The sequence below is a fragment of the Corapipo altera genome, unplaced genomic scaffold (genome assembly GCF_003945725.1).
Source record: "Corapipo altera isolate COAL_440 unplaced genomic scaffold, ASM394572v1 68, whole genome shotgun sequence".
Taxonomy (NCBI): domain Eukaryota; kingdom Metazoa; phylum Chordata; class Aves; order Passeriformes; family Pipridae; genus Corapipo; species Corapipo altera.
Genome location: NW_020884919.1, coordinates 2,075,036 through 2,102,444, shown reverse-complemented (window position 1 = coordinate 2,102,444; position 27,409 = coordinate 2,075,036). Strand labels below are relative to the sequence as shown.

The window sequence follows — 27,409 nt, the reverse complement described above, 5'->3', positions numbered from 1 at the left end:
TCACTCATTAACTTCCCCCTTGTCACATCCAAACATCAGTTCCGTGGGGAATATAAATTATTTAGGAATTGAAAAGGCTGAGTTTGGAGGGAATTTGCATTTCAATCTCATTTTTGGGTTGTACAAATTTAATAAATTTGTGTTTATAGAATTCATTTTCCCTGTGTCAGAACACAAAAGCTGTACTTTTAACAAAGCAGGTTCTTGTCGAGTTAAAAAATACCAATCAAGATGTAGCAAAGAAAAAAAGAATTCAGCTTTTCTTTAGGTTGGTGTGTCATAAATCCTGATTTGGTTGTTTTCACAAGCAGAAGTTGCTTGGGCCACATGAAAATAATTGAGTTAAGTGGACTCATGTTTTGAGAATGCAAATGCTAAAATTACAGAGGTGATATAATTAATTAATTATCTTCTTGCTTTTATTGTTTGTGCTGGGATGAACTGGTACCCCTTGCTTAAAATACCCACTGTTCAAATTTCCAGTTCAAACACTCTCAGATACCAATATTGGCCCTTGCTCAAATCCATCCCTGACTCAGCAGGTTGCTAAAGGATGTTCTTAAATTAAAGAAAAAATTGAAATAACTGATTTTAGGACTCTTTTAGTGAGGAGTCGTGGATTCCTAAAGCACAAATAAAGCTTTTCCTCTGGAATAGGAAGGAATTTGGCCTTCAATTTTCCACCCAGAAATCAGAGGTGATGGAAACACTTTGATGTTGGGGGCACCTGTAAGGACTGTATCATGTGTCCCAGTGTTTTAATGCTTTCCAGGGTGGAGCCTGCTGTGCCTGCCTGGTTTTTTGGGATGAGATTCCAGGCTGCCGGGGGGGTGAGAGCGATGTGTGGTGATTGCAGCTCTGGGTAACGTGGTTTGGTGTTCATCCCTTCACTCAGGTGGAGCCAGAGAAGCTGAAGACACTAACAGAGGGGCTGGAGGCCTACAGCCGAGCCAGGAAAAGGAACAGGAAGTGAGTAAATCCTCCTTCTTTACCAGGGAAATACAACCATCCCAATTTTTTTGCTTCCCTTTTGGTGAAGCCCAACTGAGGAGATAATTCTCTGATTCCTCCTGTTGGTTCTGAGAGTCACAGACTCACCCGAGATCTTGGATATCTGAATTTTTAGTGCCTCTCCTGGTAGTTCCAGTAGCCCCTGTGAAATGTCATCCTGCTTGTGTGAGCTTTCCTGGGAAGGATTCCTGATTTTATAGTTTCTACCAAAAATAAAAGTCATTACATCAAAACTGTTGTGACCAAATAACGCTTTTTAACCAGCTCTACCCTTCTCTCCTCCCTCTCCCTCTGGCAGAGGTTTGTTCAGGGAAATTCCCTTTTTATTCAGGTTTTTTGTACAGGTTTATTCAGAGACATTCCCGTTATTTCCCGTTGCTGGGAAGTGTTTTAGGATTTGTGGGGCCTGGCTGTGTTTAACCAACCCAGTGCAGAGCTCTGGGTCAGACCTGGGGGAGCTGGTGGGGTTTATCCTCCTTTTTAGCTTTTAGTGAAAACACAAGGATAGAAACACTGTGAGACAGCAAATTCTGGGATGTGAAGCATCAGGATAGACAAAACCAGGAAAATTGTGGAGTTTGGGGGTAAAAAAAAAAAACCCTCTGGATATTTCTAAAAGGATGACAAAGTAGAAATTGGGATTGGGTTTGTTCTGTGATGCTGCTGCTTATTTGCTGTGGCAGGGAAAATATATTCCCTAAGTCTGTGTTAGAATTCCAAGTCAGTTCTCAATATGGGAGATTAAATAATTCTCCCTCTTCCCCTCCTTTTAAATTGTGAGCTTTGCTTTTATTTATATGTCACTTATATGCTTAAGAGAAGTGATTTTTATGCCAGATAGACAGTTTTGGTGATTGTTTTTTCCCAGATCATCCCTATTTCACTTTATCTCATGGGTCAAATCCTTTGATGTCTCCTCATGGACCCTTCCTCATTTTCCCATGTACTGTTCTAGATTTATGTGGCAAAGTCATTGATTAATGACTTTGGGAAGAACATCCCAGCTGAGCTGATGAGCTTGATTTCCTGGGTAAAGAGAGGGGGAATGGCCTTCAGCTGAAAGAGGGGAGATTTAGGTGGGATATTGGGAAGGAATTGTTGGCTGTGAGGGTGGGGAGGCCATGGCACAGGTTGCCCAGAGAAGCTGTGGCTGCCCCTGGATCCCTGGAAGTGTCCAAGTCCAGGTTGGAGAAACCTGGGCTGGTGGAAGGTGTCCCTGCCCATGGCAGGGGGTGGCACTGGATGGGATTTAAGGTCCCTTCCAACCCATTCTGTGATTAGAGGGAAGGGTTTTTATAGGGAGTGTCTCCTGTGAGGGACTGACCTCCTGTGCCAGCTGGGAATAAGGTCTTCCCTTCCCTTCCCTTCCCTGTCTGTGCCACCACCTCCCCTCAGGATACAGATGGTTGAGATGGTTCTCTTCCTCCTCCTCCTCCTCTTCCTCTCCTTCCTGCCTCTCCAAGGCAGGATAACAAGGATGACAGCACTTCCTTACTTCCTGAGGATATGGGGCTGGATGCCCATAGTGGTGTCTCTCAGTGCCTTGGGATAATTTGGGGTTGGAAGAACAAAGTCTTCCCCCCAGCTGTCCCACAGCCCTTGGGGTGCTTCATTCCAGGGTCAAACCAGGAATATTTGAGGTAATTAATGCAACACCTGTTTAAAGTTAGAAAGATATTTAACTTTTCTTCAGCAATTCCAACACAAGCTTCACTTCCCATAATATTATCCAGAGGTCTGATCTTCCTGCTTGTGCTCCAACAACCCGGGAGGCTCCACAGTTACAACATTCCCAAGGAGTTCCTGTGTTTATCATTCATTTGTAAGGGTTTTTTTGCTGTTATCCAGAATGACTGATGCATTATTTCTTTTCCTCCCAGAAGTGGAAAGCTAAATAACCATTTAGAAGCTGCTATACACGAGGCCATGAGTGAACTAGACAAAATGTCTGGGAATGTAAGTTCCTTTTCCTCTATCCCTGCTCGTGTCCGTGAGGGAGGGTTGGCTTGAGTTGCTTCCTACCCAATTTTGTTTCTATTTCCTTCAATAATGTGGAATTTTCAATGGTTCTCCTGCATTAAAAGACAGTTTGCAAATGTCAGGTAGTTCTGAAAGATGGGAAAAGTCGTAGAATTTTAGTTGCATTGCCAGTTTTATTGCTTTTGACAAGAGATTTCCACCCGGAGCCTGAAAATATTGGGATCAGTTCCAGTCCCACTCCTGTTCCAGGGGGTTTCTCTGACTAATGACACAAAATCAGGCTCATTTGTTTCTCAGTTTGAGTAGAAACCACATTTGAAAGGATCATTCTTTGCGTGTAAATCTCTTGGAATAAAGTTTTCCTCATGAGAAATGAAAGATATTGCCATGAAAGGTAAGTTTTAAAAAAGAGTATTTCTAATATCACATCCAACAGTGTTTTTTCTACCATAATTCACTGTTATTATCTCAGTCTAGAATCTTCCTGATATAAAATTTAGTTTATATAATGTTCTCATCTTCATATTTAGTTGTAATTTCATTGGAGCCCACTGGAAAATTTAAAAAAAAAATCCACCACAGCACATGCAACTTTCCAGATCTTATAATTAGTAATTATTTATTCAATGATGGAAATGAATATTCCATTAATTATTCAAATAATTGATTTGAATAATTCAAATAATTAATTAACATGTTTGGAAGTGCGAGTAACACTTCAGGGGAGCTTCTGGAGTATAAAAAAGGAAATATATATATAAGAATATTCTTTTTTCTTTATATGTATTTATATATAATCTATGTGTTATATGAATTATATATGTGCATATATAGGAATATAGATATTTTTCTTTGTATATATTTATACATAATGTATATTTTATATATATATATTCTTTATAGATATAATGATAACTGCAGAACAGAGCTGATTTCGGAGCCACCAAGGAATATTAAATAAGTTCTTCAGTAGCTTTTAGTGGCTGCTCTGAGTAATAACAAAATCAAATATTTTGCTTAAACCTCTGAATTTTACAAACTGGGATTTGAGCTTTGATTTGAAACAAGGGGCTTTTCCCTCCTGTCTTGGGAAGGACCAGGAAAGCAGGGTCTGACTGTGGGTCTGTTACAATGAAATCAGGGATGTGGGGTCAGGCTGGACCATCCTGCTGACACCTTTTCCATGTGTAAATCCAGGAGTACTGAAAGCTGCTGTGCACTGTCACTGCTGGAAGTGGATTTGCTGAGCTGGTGGCTCTGTCACACCAGACTGATGCACCTGAGTGTCAGTGCAGCATCTTGATTTATATTTTAATTATCCGGGCACGGAACTCGTGCTCAGGGTTCATTTCCATAAAGATTGCCATTCCTAGAAACACTCCCAGGAATCAGCACTTCTCTTTTTAGTGACTTGCATTTTTTCTCAGCTACTACAGCTCAGGCATCAGTCAGTTTGAGCTGGAAAACGTGTGGGATCCTCAGCTGCAGGAGGGAGAGCCAGTGCAGAGGCAGGGAATGTCGGGGGGCTGGAGGAGCTGGGAAGGGCCCAGGGAGTGCTGAAGGATCCGTTCCTGCTCTTGGGAAGCTGCAGCTGCCGCCGACAGATGGTGGTGGAATTCCACACCAGGCCCCAGCCTTCCTCCTCCTCCTCCTCTCCCACTTGGTTTCTCCCGATGGAAAACTGTTTTGCTCTCAGATCAGTCCAGCCCTTGGCTCAGAATTGAGTGTTTCTTTTGAAACACGGGCCGAGGAGTTTGCTGATGATTCCTTAATAACCCCACAGCCCTGGGCTGGACTGCCCTGGCTTTCCCTGGCATTTTCTCACCGCCTGCTTCCCTCCTCATGGCTCTTGTCCTGACAGGCTCTCCAGGTTTGCCACTGACAATCTCACAGAATTGCAGTTGGGGCATCAGGTCCTGGTTATGTGGTTTCCCAAGCACTGCAGCTGTTTTGGGATGTGGCATCAACCCTTTCCTCCCAGCTCCTCAGAATTCCTGAAGTTCCTTTAATCCAGGCTTCTGTGCAGCTGTGGAATATTGAGCCCTGTTTCCTAACAGCCCTTTAATCAACCCCATAGCTCATTGACCCCCCTGCCCACTGTCCTTTGCTAACCTGTGAATATACTTATTTTTAGGTCCACCCAATCCCACAGGGAGACAGACAAGTGAAGCCTCCAAAACTCAAGAGGAGGAAGATCTCTAGATAACATTGAATGTCTTTGTTACTGGTCCAGTACTTGTGAACACTGAGTCCATCTGTAGGTATTGCTCTAGGCTGGTACATCACTATTTATGTGGGGACAGCTCGATGCCAGCGGGGCACACGCCGGGCAGTGGGACAAGATTTGGGATGATCAGGAGGGATAGAAGTTGCTGGAGAAGCCAATCAGAAATCTGGAGTGGTTGCAGTAACAATGTCAGATGATTACTGAATTTTTTTTTTTTTTTCTATGATACTAAAAATTGTGATTATAAGAAATAGTCCAAATGTTTCTGAGAAATTTTCCTTGTGTATATAGATAATACAGAATTTCCTGGTGATATCTGAACTGTAAATATTGTACAATATTGTCATGTACAAGCGTACCTAATGCACACTTTATCTTTTATTGTACAAAAAATAGTGTACAAAATTCTTTGGTTTCTATTGAGTACACATACAAGAGACTACCAGTGTAAAGTGATAAATAAAAATACAGCCTAAATGCTTTTATATGATAATGTAAAAGATGCTGTTTTTGTATTTAACAGCAGAGAGAAGGCATGATTATGTAATACCTTAATTATGACATCCCCTTCACGCCACTGAGTGTTCATGGATCCTGTCTGTTTGGAATGAGCCTTGCCTGGAAGTGCTGTACTCCACTCAGGTCCCTGCAGGAGAGTGCAGATCCCTCATGGGATGTGGGATCGCAGCTCTGCTGGAGAATTCCAAGGCCGCAGCCGTCGGTTGCTTTTGCTTTCCGTAGCTTTTCCGGTAGGATGCTGTAGGTTGGACTGAAGAGGAAAAAGGAACAGTAGGAGGCCTGTTTTAGTCAAGCATTTCTGTAGGTGAGGTTTCAGAGCCCCCTGAGGAACTAACCAGTCGATACCCCCCCCCCCCTAACATTGACCCCCTGGATTAATTAGCTGAGATTCTCTAACTTCATTAACCCTGCAGGGGGGCAGAGGCCCTGCTTTGAGAAGGGATCAGTGTTGGTTCCAGTTGGTTTGGCAGTAGAATGGAAGGGCAGTGCTCTGGAAAAGGTAATCCCGCTGTCCATCCCTCGGTATTGAAACACAAAAAGGAGTTAAGGGTGGCTTACAAAACTTATTAGCAGCAGTGATTTTTATCAGTATTATGTAACATATCAGATTTATTTTATTTAAAAAGAATTATTTATACCATTAACAGATTCTTATATATATTAATGTGGCTGAAATGCGCAGGTTAAATCTATTAACCAAATTATTTATGTTATATTAAGTGAGAAATGTGAAACATATGTAGAAAAAAGAAGAAATTAATACACTACAGATTTAAAAGTCTAAAGCTATGAGCCATTATAAACTTAACCAACGGGAGTGTAGCACAACATTCTTTCCATTGGATTTCATTTTTCTTTTTCCCCACGGATGGTGGGGATGGTGAGGGGAGCCGTGGCATCCTCAAGGCTTCCTGGGATAGTTCTGCTCACCATTCCCAGTCCCGGGGTGGAGTCCTTCATCCGGGATCACCACTTACCTCAGATTCCTTTCCCCCCCGCGTTCCCGGTGTCGCTCTCTAGCGAGGGCTGGCAGCAATCAGCTCCCTGGGGTCTCCAGGGCGCCAGGATCCCAACTCCTTGCTCCTGTCCCAGGTCCCACAGTGCGTGTCCGAAGGAATGACCCCGAGGATGACGATTCCCTGGGCTGGGCTCCCGCGTCCCCGGGCACGCAGCACCTACCTCTGGGCTCCTCCGGGCTCGTCCCCTCCGGCCCGGACGGGACCCCACGGCTCCATGGGGCAGCTCCATGGGGCAGCTCCATGGCCCTGCTCCGCTGGGTTCCCATTCCCGCTGTTTTGGGGTGCAGTGGCTCCCGTTTTTCCGTCCCGCGTCGCTCCGGTCGCCGGTGTCCCTCGGGCGTGTCCGTGGCTCCCTGAGCCCCCGCTGCCTCCCATCCCATCCCAGAGCTGTGTCCAAGCTCCTGGGAGCGTTTAGGTGTTGTGCTCCCCGGTGTTTCCGTGGCTCCCCTCGGTGGATGACGGCATTGCTGGGGGGGCAGGAGTAGTTTGCTTTCAGTCCAGACCGATTTTTTTTTTTTCTCCTCTCTTGCCGAGTTTTCCTGGTTTCGTGTAAGCAGTTCCTGTAAATATTGTGAGCGTTACAGGTCGTGCAGTGTTGTAACATTTTCAAAAAATGTTGCACCGACTTTACAATTAAAAAAACTGGTCACTCATACTTGAATTTTGCCCGTAGAGCCATTTCTTTCTCTTTGCATTAAAGCATAATCTACTTTTTTGATGGAGGCCCAACCCTTCTCTTTCTACCTTATTATTTTTTTGTTTAAGAAATCTCTATTTTTTCTAATAGAAGACTTAAAAAAAAAAAAAGGAAAATTTAAAAAAAAAAAAAGTACTTTTTGCCTACTTTCTAATTTAAGAGAGAATTCCTATATTTAAAAGGAGGAGGGGGGGAAAAAAAAAAAAAAAAAAAAAAAAAAGGAAAAATACTCCATTGTGGCAAGTGGAACACCCCTTTATTTGTCATTAATATGGCACAATCACCCCAAAGTGAAGTGGCTGAGTACAGCGAGCCCACGGCGTCGATCAGGACCTCGGTAGATTTTAGGGAACGACGTGATTCCTTGAGGATGTAAAAGTGTTACGTATTCTTGTCTATTTATTTATTTATTTATTATGCTTTCTTTTTGCTGAGTGGGTGACAATGTGGTTGAGTCATTCAGATGACGTTCAAATTAAAGGAAATAATTCCTCTTTCTGTTATGGTGCGTTTTGTGAACACCATAAACGGAACAACAACGAAAATCTTTTCATTTATTCCAGTGGATTTTCTTCGTGTTCTGACAGAAAACCTTTGGCTGGTGTCAGCTGCAAAACTCAAATTCACATAGTTGGAAAATTAAAGAAAAAAAAAAAAAGGCAAAAAAAAAAAAACCAAACCCACCCCACCTCTGATGTCCCAGGTCTGTTTTCCTCACAGTCTAAGGTCTTAGGGGTTAAAAGGAACTTAAAATTTAAAGGTCTTTCCTCAATCAGCTTTGCAGAAGGTTTCTAAGTGATGTGATATCCTTTCGGAGTCCCTGAGTTTGATGGTCTAGAGATATTAGAGGGCTCGTGGTGGACTGAATTACCTTAGGACTGGTACCTTTCTTAGCTACAATTTGTATTTTGCTATGTAGGGTTGTAATGTGAGAATTCCAGAAGAGCCGTAGCATAAAAGTGCTTTTCTATTTTTAAAAAGAAAGAAAGAAAGAAAAAAAAAAAAAAAAAACAAACCCATTCTAGTCTTACTAAGAATTAGAGGATTTTTTTAATATCAGTTTTGTAATTTTTTGATAAAGTTGTCAATATTATGATTAAATCACCAGAAAAAACAGTTCCTGTGCTGTTCTCTTCGGGGCAGGGACTCCGTGTTCCGATGGCTTTGCACGGTGCCACCGTGGGATGCCCGGCCTTAAACAGGGCACCTCTGCCAGGTTAAATAGCGACCAGCAGTGCTGAGGGCGATTTAGGGGCGTGAAGGCCAAGAGAATCCACAGGTGACACTGCAAATCCCATAGCTGGGCATTGCCATGGAGCTCCTGGCGGCGGCGGCGGCGTCCGACGGGTAAGTTGAGGGAGCCGGCGGCTGTGGAAGCTCATCCCAGCTCACACGGCACATCCCAGCAACAGACCCACCCAAAGCGCCCCCCATCCCACCCCTCACTCCGCTGTTCCCACCGGGCTGAACTCAAGATCCACATTTCAGGATCCCCCCAAAATCCCCAGGATTTCCAGGAATCCCAACCACACCAACAGGTCGTTTGGTTCAATATTCCCCGCGAGGAATTCCTCCTCGGTTCGCTCCGGGGGCAAATCTGCAGAAACACTTTGAGGCTTTAAAAACGTCCTACCCAAAATAAATTTCTCAGCTCACGAGCTGAGGGGTTTCCATGGACCTGCCAGACCAGCCCATCAAGCACTCCTGCCCCGCTCCTGGTGTCTCTGGTTATCCTTGTGCTCCCCAGAAATTCCCACCGGCCACCTCCAGTTTAACCTGGACTGATGATCCCTTATATTTGCTTTGCCTTTGAAAGCCCAGCAGTGGGAAATCAGGCCCCCACAGGTCATTTCTCTGTACCAGGTTTTACAGTTGATCCCTTGGCTGCCAACACTTGAAAGCAATTTTTTTTTTTGCTTTAAAAAAAAAAAAAAAAGAAAAAAAAATCCCAAACTTTAAAATGGAAGATTTGATTCGAAATATCCCCTGCAAAAGATTCCATCTGTCAGGAGAGGTGTTTGGAATTGTCATCCCAACAGAAGGTGAGGGGTTAGGATTTAGAACAGGAAACTATATATATATATATATATTTAGAATAGTTCTTTCTGGAAATACCTATTTTGGAAAAGGTCTGGGAAGTGGGAAGGGGTTTGATGTACTTACACGGGACAAAGCAGGGTGGGGAAAGGAAGAGCAAGAGCATCCTCACATATTCCTGTGTCCAGATCCCAGGAAAGCACTGGCACAGGTTGACACAAGTCCAAGAGAACCACTGTCACTGGTGTTTCAGAATTCCAGGCAGGAATGGATCCTGATGAGGGAATGATCCAGGGCTGAGCCGTGGGTTGGGCCCAGCTGGGAAGGGAGCTAAACCAGGTACAGAGTGGGATGGGGAACAAAGGCTTTTCCAGCCACCTCCACATCCAGGTCCATGCTGCAGGTGAGTCCTTTGGGCACTAATAATTCCCTAAATGGAAGAACAAATGGAATAAATAGGGAAGAATAAATACTTTGAGTTCAAAAATACACCCAGTTCCTACTCAGCTGGGTTCTGCTTCGCACGTACCCCCAGCATGTTCACCGGGAGGGTTGCAGAGTTTGCTGTGAGGACCCAACTTTTCAGACAGAAAACAGGTTTATGGGATGGACATATTCTTAATCCTACTTCACAAGTTCCCATCTTGTCAAATCACAATCATTTCAAGCCTCTTTCAAAGAGAAGCAATTCCAAACTCCTGATAGAAACACCGCTCATTTGCAGTTCCAGGAAAATCATTTCTTGCTCCTCTCGCTGATTTTTCTCCAGGGACAGAAAATGTCATAAAAATAACACAAAAATTATTGGGGTTTGTCATTATCTTTCTCAGTTGTGGATTGAGCTCTCTGCTGCTGAAGAAAAAGGGAAGATTCACCCCTGAAAAATGAGGGGAAGCTTTTTTCTTCTCCTGTCCTCTCCTCTATCCTATCCTATCCTATCCTATCCTATCCTATCCTATCCTATCCTATCCTATCCTATCCTATCCTCTCCTCTATCCTATCCTATCCTATCCTATCCTATCCTATCCTATCCTCTATCCTATCCTATCCTATATCCTATCCCATCCTATCCTATATCCTGTCCTATCCTATCCTGTCCTATCCTACCCAATCCCATCCTATCCCATCCTGTCTTTTGTTTCATTGTGACTAAAAGGAGAATCTGTAGTTCCCAGACTTGGTCTCATCCACCTTAAGAGTTTCATCAATCAAAATAACAAATAGGAGATCACAGATGGGATACTGGGAGGGAATTCCTGGCTGGGAGGGTGGGGAGGCCCTGGCCCAAGTTGCCCAGAGAAGCTGTGGCTGCCCCTGGATCCCTGGAAGTGTCCAAGGCCAGATTGGATGGGGCTTGGAGCAACCTGGGCTGGTGGAAGGTGTCCCTGCCCGTGGCAGGGGGTGGAATGGGATGGGCTTTAATGTCCCTTCCCACCCAAACCAGTCTGGGATTTAATAAAGAAACCTCTCTGAGATTTTTCTCAGAGGAAAGTGGGAGATGGAGCAGAGCCCACAGGCCCACACAGGCAGCAGCTGCTTCCCAAGGTGTCACAGTAAGTGCCGGGAAAAACCTGGTACTGCCTAAACCTTTGTCATGAACAACTTGGTTATGACAGAATGAAAAAAGAAATAGAATAAAGTGTTAGAAATCAACTAAATAAATACAACAATTTTTTTAAATACTTTTCAAAAATGAGAACAAACTTAGGACATTTATGGAAGTACAAGTTTGGTATTTGCAACCCTAAAATAAATAAAATAAAATAAATAAAATAAAATAAATAAAATAAAATAAAGTTTTTGGGCAGCTGCTGGATCCAGATGTAGCTTCCAACACCTTTTATCTGCAGGACAGGGATGTCCTGCCAGCACCTCGTTTGCATCCGTACAAGGAGTGAGGTGGAATGAGTTTGTCCTGAAGTGGGACACACGTAGGCATGGAAACACATGTCCAACATGTGATCCTTGTTAAAATACTTGGAATAGTTGTGGGGGAATTAGGCTGAAGCCCGGTAATGGTGCAAATTAAATCTGTGACAGGCAAAGAGTCCTCGAGGGGGCAGTTTTAAGCTGGGTTTAGCGAAACACGGAACCGAGTTTTGCGGAGTAACAACAAACTATCTGCATCTGTTAGAAGGGATGGGCTTTGCTAAGAGCAGAACTAACAGCACCGAGGGGTGTAAGAAAGGCAACAAAGCCCAGCAAGCAGCAAATTCTGAATTATTCCACACAAATGTCAAGTTTTAGGAGCGACTGTGGATGTAAATCTCCTTTTGGAAGGCTGAGCACTGCCATTAAGCAACTCCATATGACGCTGCATCTGCCGGGGTTCATTTATATCGTTTTATTTTTATGTGTGCCAGGGAAAAGGATTGGGAATTTCCACGTTCAGATCTTAATAGCATCATTTCCCCAGCTTCTGTTGTCTGTTGATTGAGTGTTTGGCGAAGGGGTGATTATTTCTGGCAGAGGTTAAATCCGTACCCGACTTCCCACACCGTGAGTCTTCAAATGAAAATGGGATTTTGAGGAGAACTTTTACTTTTCCGTGTGTTGACCCCAAGTTGAATTCCTTGGGAAGATGGGAAGGGGGAGGAGGTGCCCGTTACAGAAGCCTTGTGCCGGAGGACTCCCATCCCCTCCATATAATCAATCTATCCAAGTATTTCCCCGGCTCTCATTATCCCCAGTGCCTCCAGGATAAGAAGCCGAGAACAATCACCCATTGTCACTTTATGAAGGAACTTTTTCATCTTCCTTCCCCAAAGACTGAATTGTTAATTAAGTAAATTAAAATTAATTACGGCGCGTGTGCGACAAGATGTTATCGCGTCTGTCCCCCGAACTGAGCTCCCTCTGCTGCGCCTGCACTCTCGTCCTCCATGGAATCATGGAATGGTAGGACAGGAGGGAATGGATTTAAACTAAAAGATGGTGGGATTAGATGGGATACTGGGAAGGAATTCCTGGCTGGGAGGGTGGGAGGCCCTGGCACAGGTTGCCCAGAGAAGCTGTGGCTGCCCCTGGATCCCTGGAAGTGTCCAAGGCGTCATTAGCAAGATATTCCAACAGAGCCACATTCCAAAGGACATGGATGCTGCATTTCTTATTAATTAGTTTTCAGAGGAAGATGTTGCCATTAATTATCGACAACGATCCTCTTATTAACTGCCTGATAAGGGTGACTTAAGTATCCAATAAAATAATGGATCAAGAGGGAATGAAGTGTATCAGGAGGATCGTTGGACCTGCAGCAAAGTGAGTGCAGTTATTCACTAAATGAAAGCAAAGGGTAATGGCTTCCTGATTTTGATCTGAAAACTTGCAGGAGATGAACATCTCAGATGTGTCAAATGCTTTCAGAAGAGCAAATGTTCCACAGGCTGGTCAGAGCCAGGACACTTCTCACCATAAGCTGGGCCAGGCCAAGGAGGGACCATTCCCACCCTGGGAAAGGGACAGAAGAAAAGGTGAGGGTTGTGCTTCCATCCTTCAGCCTCCCCTGTTCCCATTTACAGGGAAGGCAGATTTATCCCTATGTCTCATCCCTGAATCCAGCTGTTGGGGCACCATCCAGCTAATCTCAGGAAGTTCCCCAAGCAGGATTAATAACGTGTGTTACAGAGCTGTCACTAATTATCTGCCCTTTACTATCAGGCCCATGGTGTTGTTTGTGGGCTTTTTTAAAGATTCTTAAAAGAAGGAATGAGGTTTCTCCTTGAAAATATGCATGAGTTAGGGGCCTCCTAACTTCTAAATCTTAACTCTCAAAGAAGTTTTTTTCAGCTTCATTCCCCAATAAAACCAAGCCCAGGTAAGGGCACAACTCCTGGTCAGAAGTTCATGTTCTCTCCTGCTCGTTTCTGGAACCAAAGAATAAGTAAAACAGCTCAAAGTTTACATTTCTCAGAAAAATAAAAGTTATAAAGCAAGGTTTCTTTTAAACCCTCTGCTGCAGAAAGTCATCAGGACCCGCTGTATCAGGTAAATAACCATGAAACCAAAGTTGTCTTGTCTCGAAATAGCTGCTTTTAACTCAAGTTGCACATTATCTTTTTGTGTTTGAAATCCGAGAGAACTCTTCCTTCAGACAATTGCTTCTATTCGGTGTTTCAGGGAATTCAGAAACACGGGGGTGTTTGGAATCTTTTCGAGAGCATCCTCTAAGCGCAGTGTTATGAGCACAGTCTGATCTCCAAAGCAAACCCGGCTAAATTTATTCCTGCTCCCACCCACCCTGCTGAGGACTCTTGCCAGAGTTACCTGCTCACACGTCTGGGTCAGGCCTTCAATGTTCCATGGAAATTGGATTGCTCTCCCACAAAGGCTTCCAAAGGCATTTGGAAATTTATTTCTCCCTTCGGTCTCGCTGATTTTCTTTTCCCAGCTGCTCCACAGCTCCGGTTCCCCGTGCCAGGAGGTGACCTTGCACATTTTGGGCATCACCAAGGCTAAAAGGTTATGCTTAAAAACAAAACTTCTAGTCCCAAAGTAGTGGTGGAAGGGCTGTGCCTGTGGGGAAGCCCCAGCCAGTGCCACCAAGCCGAGCTTTGCATAATCCTTGGCAGTTTTTAAGCTCCATATTTAAGACCATATTTGACTTTTTCCCCTTTGCTCTGACTGGGACATCATCCCATGGTAGCAATCACCTCCTGATTTCTAACCTCAGGGTTGTTTTTCATCCACATGTCCTTGTTCTGATGGTTGTTCAGCTTCTCTGTCTGGATGTGTCAGCACTGACACCTCCACAGCCAGCAATCACATCCCTCTCCAGCTCTCACTCCGTCGGAACAAACAAGGCACACACCTCTCATCCCTTCCCATTTGATCATTTCTCCAGTCCCTTGGTCATTTTGGCAGCTGTTTGTGGCCAAAATAGGGGATTTGTTGTACCTGGGATTTGGTACTTCCCAGTAGTCTCAGTGGTACGTGGCTGTTTCTCTCCTAAATCCCCTCAGATCATCGGAGCCACACTTGGAGCTTGTGCTCGCATTGGAGTCAACCGGTGTCTAGAACTGGTTGTTTGTTGTTTCCAGTTAACCAGATCTGATTTTATTAGCCCAGCTTTTCTTGTTTAGGACTGGAATTAGTATGAGGCACTGGACTGCAGAATGCAAAACATTAATATAAAAAAAATTACGATGAAATTTAACCTTGCTATACAAGAAGGCACTTCACCTAGAGCTTGTGCCACACAGTTTGTGCATTAATGCCCATAATTAAGGCAATGGCCTTAATGAAATGAAATTAAAGGTGGTTGACTTGCTTGTGCCATTCTTACTACCAGTCCTGGTGCAGTGGCAGACACCTGCCAGCTCCATGCAGGAATATGCCCCTCACTGAGATGTGGATTTGCCCATGGTAGAGAGAGGGACGTATTTCCCAAACAGCAGCTCCAGCTGCCTCTTAAACAACCTGCATGGAACAGTGTGGTTTGCCCTGGAATAACATGGCACAGGTATTTCCTCACTCACATTTCCCATCTTTGGAAGCTTTGACTGTGTTTTTATTCTGAAAAGCATCTTTTATACACTATGGAGTCCTGATCCATAACTTAGAAAAGCTGTGGCTGCCCCTGGATCCCTGGAAGTGTCCAAGGCCAGGTTGGACGGGGCTTGGGGCAACCTGGGCTGGTGGAAGGTGTCCCTGCCCACGGCAGGGGGGTGGAATGGGATGATCTTTAAGGTCCCTCCCAACCCAAACCATTCCATGATTCCATGATCACTGGGTCTGCCCCACACCAAACATTATTTCTCAACCAAAGCCAAATGGACTTGAATTATTTTCTCAGCCTTTTCTGGAGATGTTGTTGTGTGACCTTGTGCAAGTAAATGCATAATCATGAAACAAGGAGCTGCTAATGGGCTGATTTTTGGTGGTGTTTATGTTGCTGGAGGTATTGACTGTACCACATCCCTGCCCTTCTCTCATCCAGCACTTTCCCAGTCGGAGTTTTCCTGCATTGCTTTCCCTAAAGCACAAATTTCTCCTGGTGTTTGATTGTTTCCTGATCACCAGCTCTGGTTAGTCTGGCTCCCAGCACAAGCTTAAGGGAGAACCAGAGAATCCCAGAATCATTAGGGTTGGAAAAGACCTCCAGGATCATCGAGGTCAACCGCTGACCGACCACCACATTGTCGACTCACGAGACAACCCGGTGTCCTTTTCCACTTCTCCTCTTCATTTGCTTGTTAATCCACAGCTAAATCCTCTTTACAATGGGGAGATCCTAATAATCTTGAGTTATAGGGTTTTGTAACCTAGAGGAGAAGAGCAGGGTGTCCTAGGATGGTAGGACTTACAAATCCATTGGTCAATAAAAGAAATAAAAAATACAAAACAATGTGTTTTTTCATCTTCCAGCACTGCCATTCTGAATATCACATTAAAATATTGGCTAAACCCTTCTTTTAATTTCCTTTTACATCTGGCAGCAACTTGCAAAACATTTCAGAATATTCTGGGGAAAAAAAAAAAAAAAGAGAAAGTCTATCAAAGCTTCATCTTCTCCTAGGATGGGATTCAGCCGAAATATTCTGTAACAGATTGAGTTATGTTTTCTTCTCCAGCACCGTAATTGGCTTCATGTTTCATGATATGAACGACTCCGGATGATGTTCCTCCCGTGGATCCAGAGGTATCTCATATTTATATCCCAATAAGCTTCTAATATTGGAGAAATACATTGGGTTTTAGGCCCTGCGTGACAGCTGTAGCTCTTTCAATCATTGTTATTAAGGAGTATTTGCACGAGGTGCCATCTCTGTCCACTTAGACAATTTTTTTTGGCAGTTTTGCCACACGGTTTTCCTCCCTGGGTCTCTGCAGAGAGCGAAGACTCCACTTATTGAGCTCAGCAAGTGGCACTTTTTGACTGCCTGCTCCTTCTTGGTTCGGCTGCAAATCAGCAGAGGCAGGAGCTGCACAGAAAATTAGAGGCTTTGTTTTAAGAAAGTTCATTGTTGCTGTAGCTCTGATCCCTCTGGCTTTTATTTCAGCCAGATAGACGTTCCCTGGCTTTTGGGATCGATGAGCGAGGGTATATATTGGGAAGTGGTGTGGGTTTGAAGTGGGATTTGCTTTGATATTTCTGTGCAGATCCATGTGATGGTTCCCTGACTCATACAGCTGAAAATAGGCAGTGATATCAACCACAGAATTCTTCACAGATTCCCCCCCCCCTCCCCTTTTCTTGCTTAGTTAGCTGCTCTTCCAAAAAATCCAGGTCATTATTCAAATCTGTGCTTAGATCAAAACTCCAGATAGCATCACTCTTACTCATTGATGATTCACTCTGGAGCAAATTTTGGTCCTACTGAACAAACTCAGTGTTGCCTTAGTCATAAGTTTGTTTAGCAAATCACATGTCAGGCTTAAATTAAGCCCTTGCTTAAAGCAGATATATTTTTTTAATATATTTTGGAAAGGTTGCGCGTAAGATTTATATAGATAAGATTTATACTGAAAACTTGTCAAAGCAAAACCAGAGAATGAAAAATTCCATTAATTCTGGGGGAAAATACGAACTTACGTTGTCAGCAGCAGACCTGAAGGAGCTACCTGACATTAAACTTGTTTTGTCAAGTCTATTTATAAACTAATTTTAAATCCTGACTTTTGGGAGTCTTTGGAGTAACAAACCCCCTGCCCACCACCACCACCCACAGGGCTCAGCATCACCACAGCCTCTGCTCTGCCACTGCTGACACCAAATCCACCTTTCCCGAAGATTTTTTGATATTTTTGATCCTCATGCCAATATCAAATTTGCAGTGAATCTCTGAAACTGTCACCATATGGCTCTTTACATTAACGGGGCCCTTCTGCCCTGAGCGAGGAGAACAGGAATGCAGCTGAAATTAGAATTTTAAAGCTAAACACAAAATAGGTAATGCAAATAAAACCATTTCCAAAAATAGTTAGAACAGAACACCTGTGGAATTATGTTGAAAGGAAGGGCAGGAACGGAGGTGGAGGATCGGGTTATAAATCACATGGCAGATGGAAACGGGGTTTGGTTGGATCCATCCAGAGCTCCAGCTCCTACACCATTGCAGTGAAATGACTCTGGAAGTGCATTTGCTGACAGAATACAGGTATGGTTAAAGAAAGAGAAAAATCCATGAAATTTAATATATTCAAAACAGGTCCTGGACGATGATGTGCCCGCGGGAAAAGGCCAAATGCAGGAATGAGACTGGCAAACCACAGCCAAACCACAGCAGGATCCACTGGGAAAATTACCATCCCATCTCCCGATGCCGTAGAGACAACGGCTCCACTCTCATTCCCAGCTGGAGAAAAGGAAAAGCTTCAGAGGTGCTGGTTAAGCATGACCAAGGCTCTGCCCACAACGGGACGGAGGAGCTGTTCCTCAGCAAATTAATAACCCCAACCCTGTGCCAAGACCTACAGCTCCTTGTTGTGGTTGCCCTGTCAGAGGGAGAACCTGTTCCCTTTCCAACTGGCAATGGAGCAGAACCTGTCATTAAAGAGGTGCCAGCAGGAAAGGGAAGCTGGGGATGGAACCATAACTTCCCAAGCTGGAATATTTTCATATGTCCCAGGTGACACAAGGGCAGCGTTTTCTTAAACTTGGTAGCTTACAAATGTAGTTTGGATAATCCAGACAGGTTGGGATTACAACTCCTTGACACTCCTAGGATTTATGGATCATTTTCCTCTGAAGGATTAACCTGTGACTTCAGGAAAAGCTCACGAAATGTCTGTGCGTTTAAAATCAAGAGAGAATTGTGCAAAAGAAATTCCTGAACCAACCACCGAATTCTTGGGGGAAAATGGGAATGGATTAATTTGGGCTCCTTGAAAAAAAAAAACTATTGTATTTCTTCAATTGAAGTTTTATACTGAAACTCTGATGTAATTTTCCTATTATATAACGGCATTATTTTCCACTCCTTTATTTCTCCTTTGTTTCCAAGAATGATTAATTGGTGACACTACTCGGGTACTTGCAGGAACATTCCCAAATCCAGCCATTCCTTTGTCTGAGAACATTTTTGCCACACCTGGAGCAGCCAGAAGCACCAGTGTCCTGACTTTTAATCTCGTGGGCATTATTTAGGATTTCAGGGTTAGAAACTCCCATCATGCCCCCGTCATTCCCTGATTTTCCCACGAGCAGGCGTGGGATGTCTTGCACAAAGGTTACCGGAGCCTCCAAAGGCTCAGTGGTGAGGAGTAAAGTGGGCCAGGAGTTGGTCTTGCCTTGACTCACCGTGGGGTGACCTGGACAGAAAGGGAAGTGGTGACAACTGTTGGTTTAACAACACTTGTGCAGGTGCTTCAGAAACGGTCCCCCGTGGTTTGGTCACCTCTTATGTTCTCTTAGACTTCCAAGTTGTTTTCAGCTGATGCTGCTCCTCTCTGCACTGGCTTTCCAGTGAATCCAGCCTCTTCCCTGACCACCTGGGCTCACTGGAAGTTGGGTGTTTGCAGTGCCCTGAGAGGGCTTCTGCCCAGGAACCACAAATATTCCACAAATATTACAGAGTTACAGAACCACAGAATCAATTTGGTTGGAAAAGCCCTCTGAGATCATCTGGTCCCCCCTGTGCCCCATCCCCACCTTGTCCCCCAGCCCAGAGCGCTGAGGGCTTCCTTGGACACCTCCAGGGGTGGGGACTCCAAACCTCCCTGGACCCATTCCAATATTTAATCATCCTTTCTGTGAAGAAATTCCTCCTGATGTCCAACCTGAACCTCCCCTGGTGCAGCTTAAGACTCTGACCTGTCATCCTATTGCTACCCTGAGTTATCCATGATTTTAATTTTCAAGCATCCAAGGCTCACGTGTGAACACTCAGAGTTTGAAGGCATCACCTTTCCCTCACTTCCAGCAGTGTCCTCTTTCCCTGTCTGCTCCATCCCGTGCCCACAATTCAGTTCCCACTTTTCACTCTTTTCTTCCTTTTTTTCTTAGTGAACTTCAGAGAAATGCTGTGAGAGGGTCCTGCTCTGTCTGTGCTCCAGACCTGAGTCTGGGACACACGGAGGAGGCTCCTACATATCCAGCTTCAAGTTCAGCCTCAGAGGAAGACACAGTTAGACTCAGCTGTGTGAAAATATCCTCTAAAGACCAATCTGAGGTGAGACAGAGGCTCCCCAAGGCGTGCCTGGCTCCATTCACGCAGTGAGGGAGCCTGAGGGGCTGTGCAGGCCCCAAACTTCCCTTTCCCTGATGACTCAGCTCTCTCGGCACTGGGCTGGCGTGTGCTCCAAACTGGCCTTTCCTCAACTCCATGTCCCATCCAGCCTGGCCTTGGACACTTCCAGGGATCCAGGGGCAGCCACAGCTTCTCTGGGCAACCTGGGCCAGGGCCTCCCCACCCTCCCAGACAGGAATTCCTTCCCAACATCCAACCTCACCCTGCCCTCTGGCAGTGGAAAGCCATTCCCATTCCCCCTTGTCCTGTCACTCCGTGCCTTTGCCAAAAGCCCATCTCCAGCTTCCAAAATAAACTCACTGCTCCTCCTTCCACAGTTTGACTGTGAACCAAAAGCACAAGAGTGAAACAGCTGCATGTGATAACAGGCAAACCTCTCCCATCTTTTCAGGGAGCAACGTGGAATCATCTTATTTAAGAATCCAGAATCACTGAGGTTGGAAAAGCCTTGCCAGCCCATGGATCCCCCTGTGCCCAATGCCTGCCTTGTCCCCCAGCCCAGAGCACTGAGTGCCATGGCCAGGCCTTCCTGGGACACCTCCAGGGCTGGGCACTCCAAACCTCCCTGGGCAGCCCCTGCCAAGGCCTGAACACCCTTTCCAGGGAGAAATTCCTCCTGATGTCCAACCTAAAAGAAACCAAGAAAGAAGGAAGAAGCAACCTCTGGATCCCAATCACTTTCTTGAGGACTGACTGTTCACACTTTTAATGGTATGAAAGTGGCCACCAGGTCTGGAAAATAAAAATAGGCTTCTCATGCTCAAAACCCCAGCCCAGGATGAGGTTCTCACCACCACTCAGCAGTCCCCTGTAGGGCCCCATGTCCAGCTGCCACGATCCCAGGATGTGTTTGGTGCTGGTGCAGCAGAAGAGATTCCTGAGCTGAGCATTGTTGTTCCTGAGGGAGCAAGAGCTGGTGTAAAGGTGTGACCTTGCTAGAGCAGCTCTTCTAAAGCACTTGTGTATTTATGGAGATCTGATTGCATGTGGAGCAGGAGATTTCAATGAACAGCAATTTGGAAGTGGGAATACTGTATCAGCTTTGCTATGACTGATGTCTGCATAATGAAAGTGTCTTTTTTTGTACTGTTTTCTTAAAAAAAAACCCTATTTGACAAGGAAGTACAGGAATGTGAAGCTCGAATACATCTTTAAATCTGCATATTGATTGCCTAACTTACAACCAGGACTAAAAACTTCCTTTTGTTATTACAAATGTGTGCCCTGAGTACTACAAAAACAGGATCACCACTGTTTGTTTCCAACGTGACACTTTCATTTTCCTTTTGACTCCTCTTGCAACCGAGACAATATTTCTGTTTCTCGGTGCTCAGCAACGTTGCTGAGAGACTCTTGTTTTTCTGTGATGGCTTTCAGCCCCATTTTGCAGAAAAATGTCACAGGATGACACTGCTCCCATACAAGTGACAATAAACTTCCCCCTGGTTTGCATCAGAGTCAGATAAAAGTAAAATCTTTCCCTCCTGGGGAAACACCTCCTGGCTGATACCAGGGGAACTGCTTTGAGGAGACCTGGGTCATTTCTGCAGCGGGAAATGGTTCTGCCCTGGTTGGAGAGAAGCACTGGGGACATATTTGGGTTTTAAGGGGTTGTGGGAGGACTTTAGAGATTAAGAAGGGGAAAAAAAGACTGAGATGTGATGATAAAGGTCTGGTATTTGCAGATAAAGGAACAAACCCTGCCAGAGAAGGTCAAGTTTTCTTGGTAGAAAAGCATTTCCCTGGATACCTTGGGAAGCCTTGGGTTATGCCCGTGCAAGGTTTGGATTTTCTTGGAATTTCCATTGAATATTCCTGCCCCAGTGAGTGCTGCTGCTCCAGATCAGCCCATGGTATCAACCTCAGAGCGAGGCGGGCAGGGAAAATGTTGCCATTATTAATCAGTAAGAAAAACTGTTCTATCCAGGCCACTAAGCCAGAAGACAGAGGTGATCAAGGTGAGTTTGTTGGGTTTTTAGGTAGGAATGTGGCTTTACAGTATTTATAAAAAGTTACACTTGGTGTATTTCCTGATTTCTTATTTTTATCTAGTGGAAAGTGTCCCTTCCCGTGGAATTAAATGATCTTTAATGTCCCTTCCAACCCAAACCAGTCTGTGATTCTATGATTTTAAAGTTGCCTACAGATTTATTTTTAGAAAGCAGCCCCGCTTCTACCCTTGTGCTGAAATGCAGCAGAACTATGAAGGTCTGAGGAGGAGAGGGAGCACCTCTTACTGCTGGGGCAGAGGTTTCCAAAGTCCTCTTTAGGGTGAGTCCTTCACTCTGATTTGTGAACTCTGAATAAACATTGTAACAGTTTTCAATGCCCCATTATTCTGACTTTATTGGTATTTTAAGTGGCAGGATGGGGTTTGATTTTTAATTTTTTTAATACAAGCCGGGGGAGCTCCCAGCTCCTCAAAATTCCAATAAATAAATAAATTAATGTCTCGAGTTTGCCTCCTGAGGTGTGAGATTTTGGGATAAATTTGTATACATTTGTAAAATTGTTTTTTGTGATTTTTCTCTGCTAGGATTTTCTAAATGACAGCTGATAAATCTCTCTCTCTTTAAGGCCTATCTTCCAAAACTGAAGGCCATAAATATAATCATTATTATGTACTGCTTTTAACAGTATAGTTCTGGTTCCAGGCACAACCATGTTTTTCCTCTTCACTGGTCACTGCACTGTAAAGTTACATTTTTCCTGTGGTAAACCCCCAGATTTATGTGGTTTTGGGCTGCACTCCTACAGGTGCTTAATGGCTTTACTTGATAATTCCAAAGCAAATGAATCTGGTTTCATAATTGCATTGTTGGTAACACAGTTAGAGTCAAGAGCAGGTTTATTTTTTGAGTGAGAATCCAAGATTTTACAGCACAGGGAGCAGCTGCAGCAGGTTCCTTTAGAGAGCTGCCGACCCTCCCATGCCCGTGGTAACCCTCACACAGAAAGCACAATTCCCTTTCATTTTAAACCTATTTCTGGACACAAATAGTCCTGACATAAAACTTTCAAATCAGGAGCTTCCTGCTGCTTTTCATCACGTTACCTTCCTGCTATAATTTGGGGAATCAGCCATTTCCATAGCTGCCCTTTTATTTCGTTTTATTTGGCGTCTGTTGCCGTCGGGCTCGAGATTTTAACTCCATTTCCAACTTTTTATAATTTCCATTCAGAGCTTTACATCTCCCAGGAAGCTATTCCACGCTAGATTGCAGGTTTTGGCTGATAGGTTTTTTTGGTGACCTTAAAGAGGAAAATGTGCAGGCTGCCAGTTCCCTCAACCCTTGGAATAATTGGAAATAGAAATGGTTTGGAATGATACATTAACTGTGAACATTAGCCACTAAGCATGCTTACTAGCTACTTTGATCAAGCTCTTTTTTTCCTGACAAAACCCCCTTTGAAATGAATAGGACAGAGGTTCCTTTCACTTCAATCAGAGTTCTCAGACACGAGGAGAAAGAAGGACTTCATAACCTTTAAAAAGACTCCCCTAGTCCATTCATGGATCTCCTGGAAAGCTCAGCACTTTCCCTTGTGCTGGAGTTACTAAGCCAGCCTCCTGGACACTTTTAGGCTCCCTTCTAGTGAAGATTTGCTTAAACATGAGATCAAACCCCTCTGTAATGAGACTGGAATCCGGGATGTACAATGGCAGCAACACCAGGAATATTTGAGAGCGTGGATTCATCAGCATCACTTCCCTAATTGCATCCTCTGAGTCTGGAGCTGGCATGGAGCAGAAGACAATTCTTCTGAACACTTACTATCTTGATTATTTTTGTGTATTTACAGTCAAATCATTAGCACCCTCAAAATTCCAGTTCATCTTTTAACACCCTACACTCCATCAAGGTGTTGAACACCCCACAAGGCTGAACAGCCCTGTGCATTGTGGCCAAAACCACTTCTGGACTCTCTGTTTCTGTGTTTTCTGTGCCTTTTTTGTTTTTTAATACTTCTTGTACTTTATAAGGTAACAATACAGAATATAGAACTGCTCATGCCATGTCATGTTGCAATAATGCACATCGAGATAATTGTCTGTAAGTGATGCCTGTGCTTGGAGAAGATTAATGCAGTGAGAGGGAAAAAACCCAAAAACCAAACAACAGAAACAACAACAACAAAACAGGATACATTTGCAGAAAAGACCACCAGGCTTCAGGCAGCTAGGGTGAGAACAAGGATTCCTTGTGCTAAATGTCACTCTGGAGAAGCAGAACCAAAAGCCCCCGAGCCTATATGACTCTGACATTTCCACTGACACAGGTGCTCAAGTGAAATCTGGGGGGTTTCAGTCTACCCAGTGCTCAAATGTGCATATTCAACTCCATTATCTCCACAGAAAACACAAAGACAAGTCAGAATTCAGCTGCTGAACAAATAATTTCGTTTGAGATGTGGTTTCCCTGATTTGTGCATCAAAAACAACTTATTTTGTCTACAGGTGAGGTACAGCTCATGATTTTTTCACAGCTACAATTCTTCAGAAAACCTGTAATATTTTACCAGAGGAAAAGATCAGATTATGCACTTAAAAGATTGATGGTTCTGGCTTAAAGCTAAACTAATGTAAGCTGAAACTTTAGTTTTGCCCATGTTCATCTCTGTGCAATGGTTTTTTTGACTACATAAAAAAACCCCCTCTGTATCCTACAGGGCACCATTTAAAAAAAATTGCATTGCTTGTAGAAATAAAATAATGGGATGAGTTTAGGACTAAGAGCCACCTTGAGGGTAAATATGTTCCATTTTTGTTCTTTTTTTTTTTATTTTATTTTTTAAGGAGTGAAAAAGAACAGAACATGCACACAAAAGGGAAAAGGCTATTATTATCTATTGTTCAGCTGTGCTGACTGAAAGGGGAAACAAATCTTAAAGCAGTGTGTAAAATGCCTCTTTCTTGCAGAAAGGAAAGTTCTTGCTGTCTTTCAACTACTCAAGGAAGTACTTCAGGAGGAACTGCCTGTTCCACTCAGCTGCCTCACCTTTCCACATGTATGTCACCTGTGCAGCGGGGCTGTAACACACTCCAGGTAATGGAATTTTTATGGAAAATACAGCTCATGCAGAAAGGCATCACAATGGCTCTTTGAAAATGCCAACCCTCTGCTGCTACCAATTAATCATGAGTCATTTTAGGGGTATCAGACACATTTTGGCTGCTTCTAAAACGGTGCTGAGCTATAAATTCTAGGCTAGAAACCATACAACTGTTAAACATTTATGTCTTCATTCTAATCCAAGTCAAGAACTGTATGAATAGAAAATTTTAAAGGGAGTTATAAATGAGCAAAGTATCACACTTCTGTTCTCTGTTGGTTTTCTCATCACCTTTAAAGCTTCATTTGCTCACATGACTATTACTGAACATTTACCTGATGTTTTCATAGGAGTTAATCCAATTTCCACATCTCTTTCCCAAGCTAATTTGGGTCCGTGGCTGATGAACGTAATGTTCTTCCTCTTTCTTTTTGCCTCCTGTGTATTACTGTGCTTGTTTCATCTGCCTTCTCTCTCTCTCTAGCTGACACAATTCTTTATTCTTCATTTTGTAAATCATGTGTTTGTCAAGAACGGTAGTTGTATTTGCTGTATAAAACCATGTGAATAAAAAAATGCAACAGGTAACTAAAAATGAACGGCAATTTAGAGACTAAACCTATTTTTTCCTAATTAAAAAATGGAATATTAGGTACAGCTGGCACTGTGATCCAAATGGTTAAGCTTTGACTAACAGTTTTGGTTTAATTCAGAGGCAGAAGGTTGCACTGACAACTCCTGTGAGAGCTCTGAGGTGGAGGTGAGTTTAGTAAACTAAAACATGACTTCAAAATGAGGAAGAACTTCTCTATATTTAGGGCAGCCAAGCACTGGAATAGGTGCCCAGGGAAGGTGTGGAGTCTCCCTCTCCAGACACGTTCCAAACCCACCCGGATGCTTTCCTGTATCACCTGCTCTGGGTGCCCCTGGTTGAACTGGATGATCTCCAGAGGTCCCTTCCAACCCTAAATATTGTGTGATTCTGTGGAGAAAATAAACAAATAATTGAAACGTGCAAGCATGAGTTTGTTTCTAAGTCACTCAACTCTTCTGACGAGCTCTTTTTATTGCTGGAACACTTTAAGTTCACACCAGCTGACGAGCTGAGGAGAGGAACCAGATGGTTTGTCCCGAGAGCAGGGGACACTGTGGGGACACGGTGGGGACATGGCAGAGGCACTGTGGGGACACTGTGGGGAGAGAACAGGGACACGGTGGGGACACAGCAGGAATACTGTGGGGCCACGCCAGGAACTGTAGGGACGCTGTGAGGATATTGTGGGGACACTGTGTGGACACTTTAGGGACAGGGTGGGGAGACAGTGGGGATGCTGTAGGGCTATGGAGACACGGAGGGGACACTGTGGGGAAACTGTGGGGACACAGTGGGGACACTGTGGGACATGGCACGGACACCATGAAGGCACTGTGTGGACACTGTGGGAACATGGAGAGGACACTGTGGGAACATGGAGAGAATACTGTGGGGATACTGCGGGGACACTATGGAGACTTTGGGGACAGTGTGGGGAGACAGTGGGGACGCTGTGGAGGTACTATGGGGACACTGTGGGGACATGGAGAGGATACTGTAGGGACACGGCAGGGACCCTATAGGGACACTGTAGGGACATCGTGTGGACGCTTTGGGGACAGTGTGGGGAGACAGCGGGGACACTGTGGGGACACTATGGGGATGCAGAGGGGATACTGTGGGGATATTGTGGGAACAGTGTGGGGACACGGCGTGGACATGGTGGAGAAACTGTGGGGACACTGTGGGGAGACAGTGGGGACGATGTGGGGACACCGTGGGGACACTGTAGGGATACGGCAGGGACACCGCGGAGACACTGTGGAGACTCAGTGGGGAGACAGCGGGAATACTGTGCGGACACTGTGCAGACCCAGCGGTGGCACTCCCGGGACACCGTGGGGACCCGGCGGTGACAGTTTCGGGACACTGTTCGGACACCGCACTCTCCGCTCGCTCCCGGTCCCGCCGCCCCCCTCAGGCTCCCCGAGGCTCCCTCAGCCTCCCGCCCTCGGCTGCGCGCGCAGCGCCGCTCCCGCCGCGCGGGCTGCCGGGACGGCTGGCGGCCGTGGTTAATGTCCGCCATGTTTGCCATGGCGCAGGGAGCGGACCGAGCGAGCCCGGCGCGGATCTAGGGCTGCGGGGCGTGCGCGGCGAGCTACGGGCGGCCCCGCCGGGAGCTGCGCCGGGGCGGCGGGACCCTCCATGGTGGCGCGGGCGCGGCGCGGGAGCGGCTGGGAGGCGGCGGCGAGGCCGCACTGAAGGGCCCCCCCCCCCCCCCCGCCCGCCCGGCCCCGGGGTGTTATTGTGAGGGGGAGACAATGAGCAAACTCTCCTTCCGCGCCCGGGCGCTAGACGCCGCCAAACCGCTGCCCATCTACCGCGGCAAGGACATGCCCGACCTCAACGACTGCGTCTCCATCAACCGGGCCGTGCCGCAGATGCCCACGGGGATGGAGAAGGAGGAGGAATCGGTAAGGGAGCGCGGCGCAGGGGGGGCACCATTGTTTACAGGCACCCCCCGCGCGGGCGCCGCCGGCCCGTATTCACCAAGCGCGCTACGCCCGGCCCGCCGCGCCGCGCGCGGGGCGCTGCGCAAACGGCGCAGCCTCGGCCGCGCTCCGCGCCGCGAGCGGGGCCCGC

General features: G+C 45.2%; 2 protein-coding genes and 1 long non-coding RNA gene across 6 annotated transcripts in view; 2 read left to right on the top strand and 1 right to left on the bottom strand.

The window, feature by feature from the left end:
* The window catches only part of MBD5 (methyl-CpG binding domain protein 5), a 66,111-nt gene extending 58,548 nt beyond the window's left edge, over positions 1-7,563 (top strand). Inside the window, 3 exon segments of the mRNA XM_027656188.1 lie at positions 896-969; positions 2,892-2,967; positions 5,126-7,563. Coding sequence (XP_027511989.1) covers positions 896-969; positions 2,892-2,967; positions 5,126-5,197 — 222 coding nt within the window. The 3' untranslated portion in view covers positions 5,198-7,563.
* Positions 5,888-27,327, bottom strand: LOC113953240. 4 transcript variants are annotated; one of them, XR_003529803.1, is made up of 7 exons: positions 27,169-27,327; positions 25,623-25,714; positions 25,068-25,281; positions 20,469-20,575; positions 9,617-9,920; positions 6,917-7,316; positions 5,888-5,987 (listed from the first exon to the last, which is right to left on the bottom strand). It is a non-coding gene; the product is annotated as an uncharacterized LOC113953240 (long non-coding RNA). The 4 variants fall into 4 exon arrangements; XR_003529805.1 differs by lacking the exon at positions 20,469-20,575 and having other exon boundaries at positions 6,917-8,069; XR_003529802.1 differs by lacking the exon at positions 20,469-20,575.
* Positions 26,882-27,409, top strand: part of EPC2 (enhancer of polycomb homolog 2) — a 39,011-nt gene continuing 38,483 nt past the window's right edge. Inside the window, exon 1 of the mRNA XM_027656189.1 lies at positions 26,882-27,240. Coding sequence (XP_027511990.1) covers positions 27,088-27,240 — 153 coding nt within the window. The 5' untranslated portion in view covers positions 26,882-27,087. The remainder of the gene's footprint in view (positions 27,241-27,409) is intronic.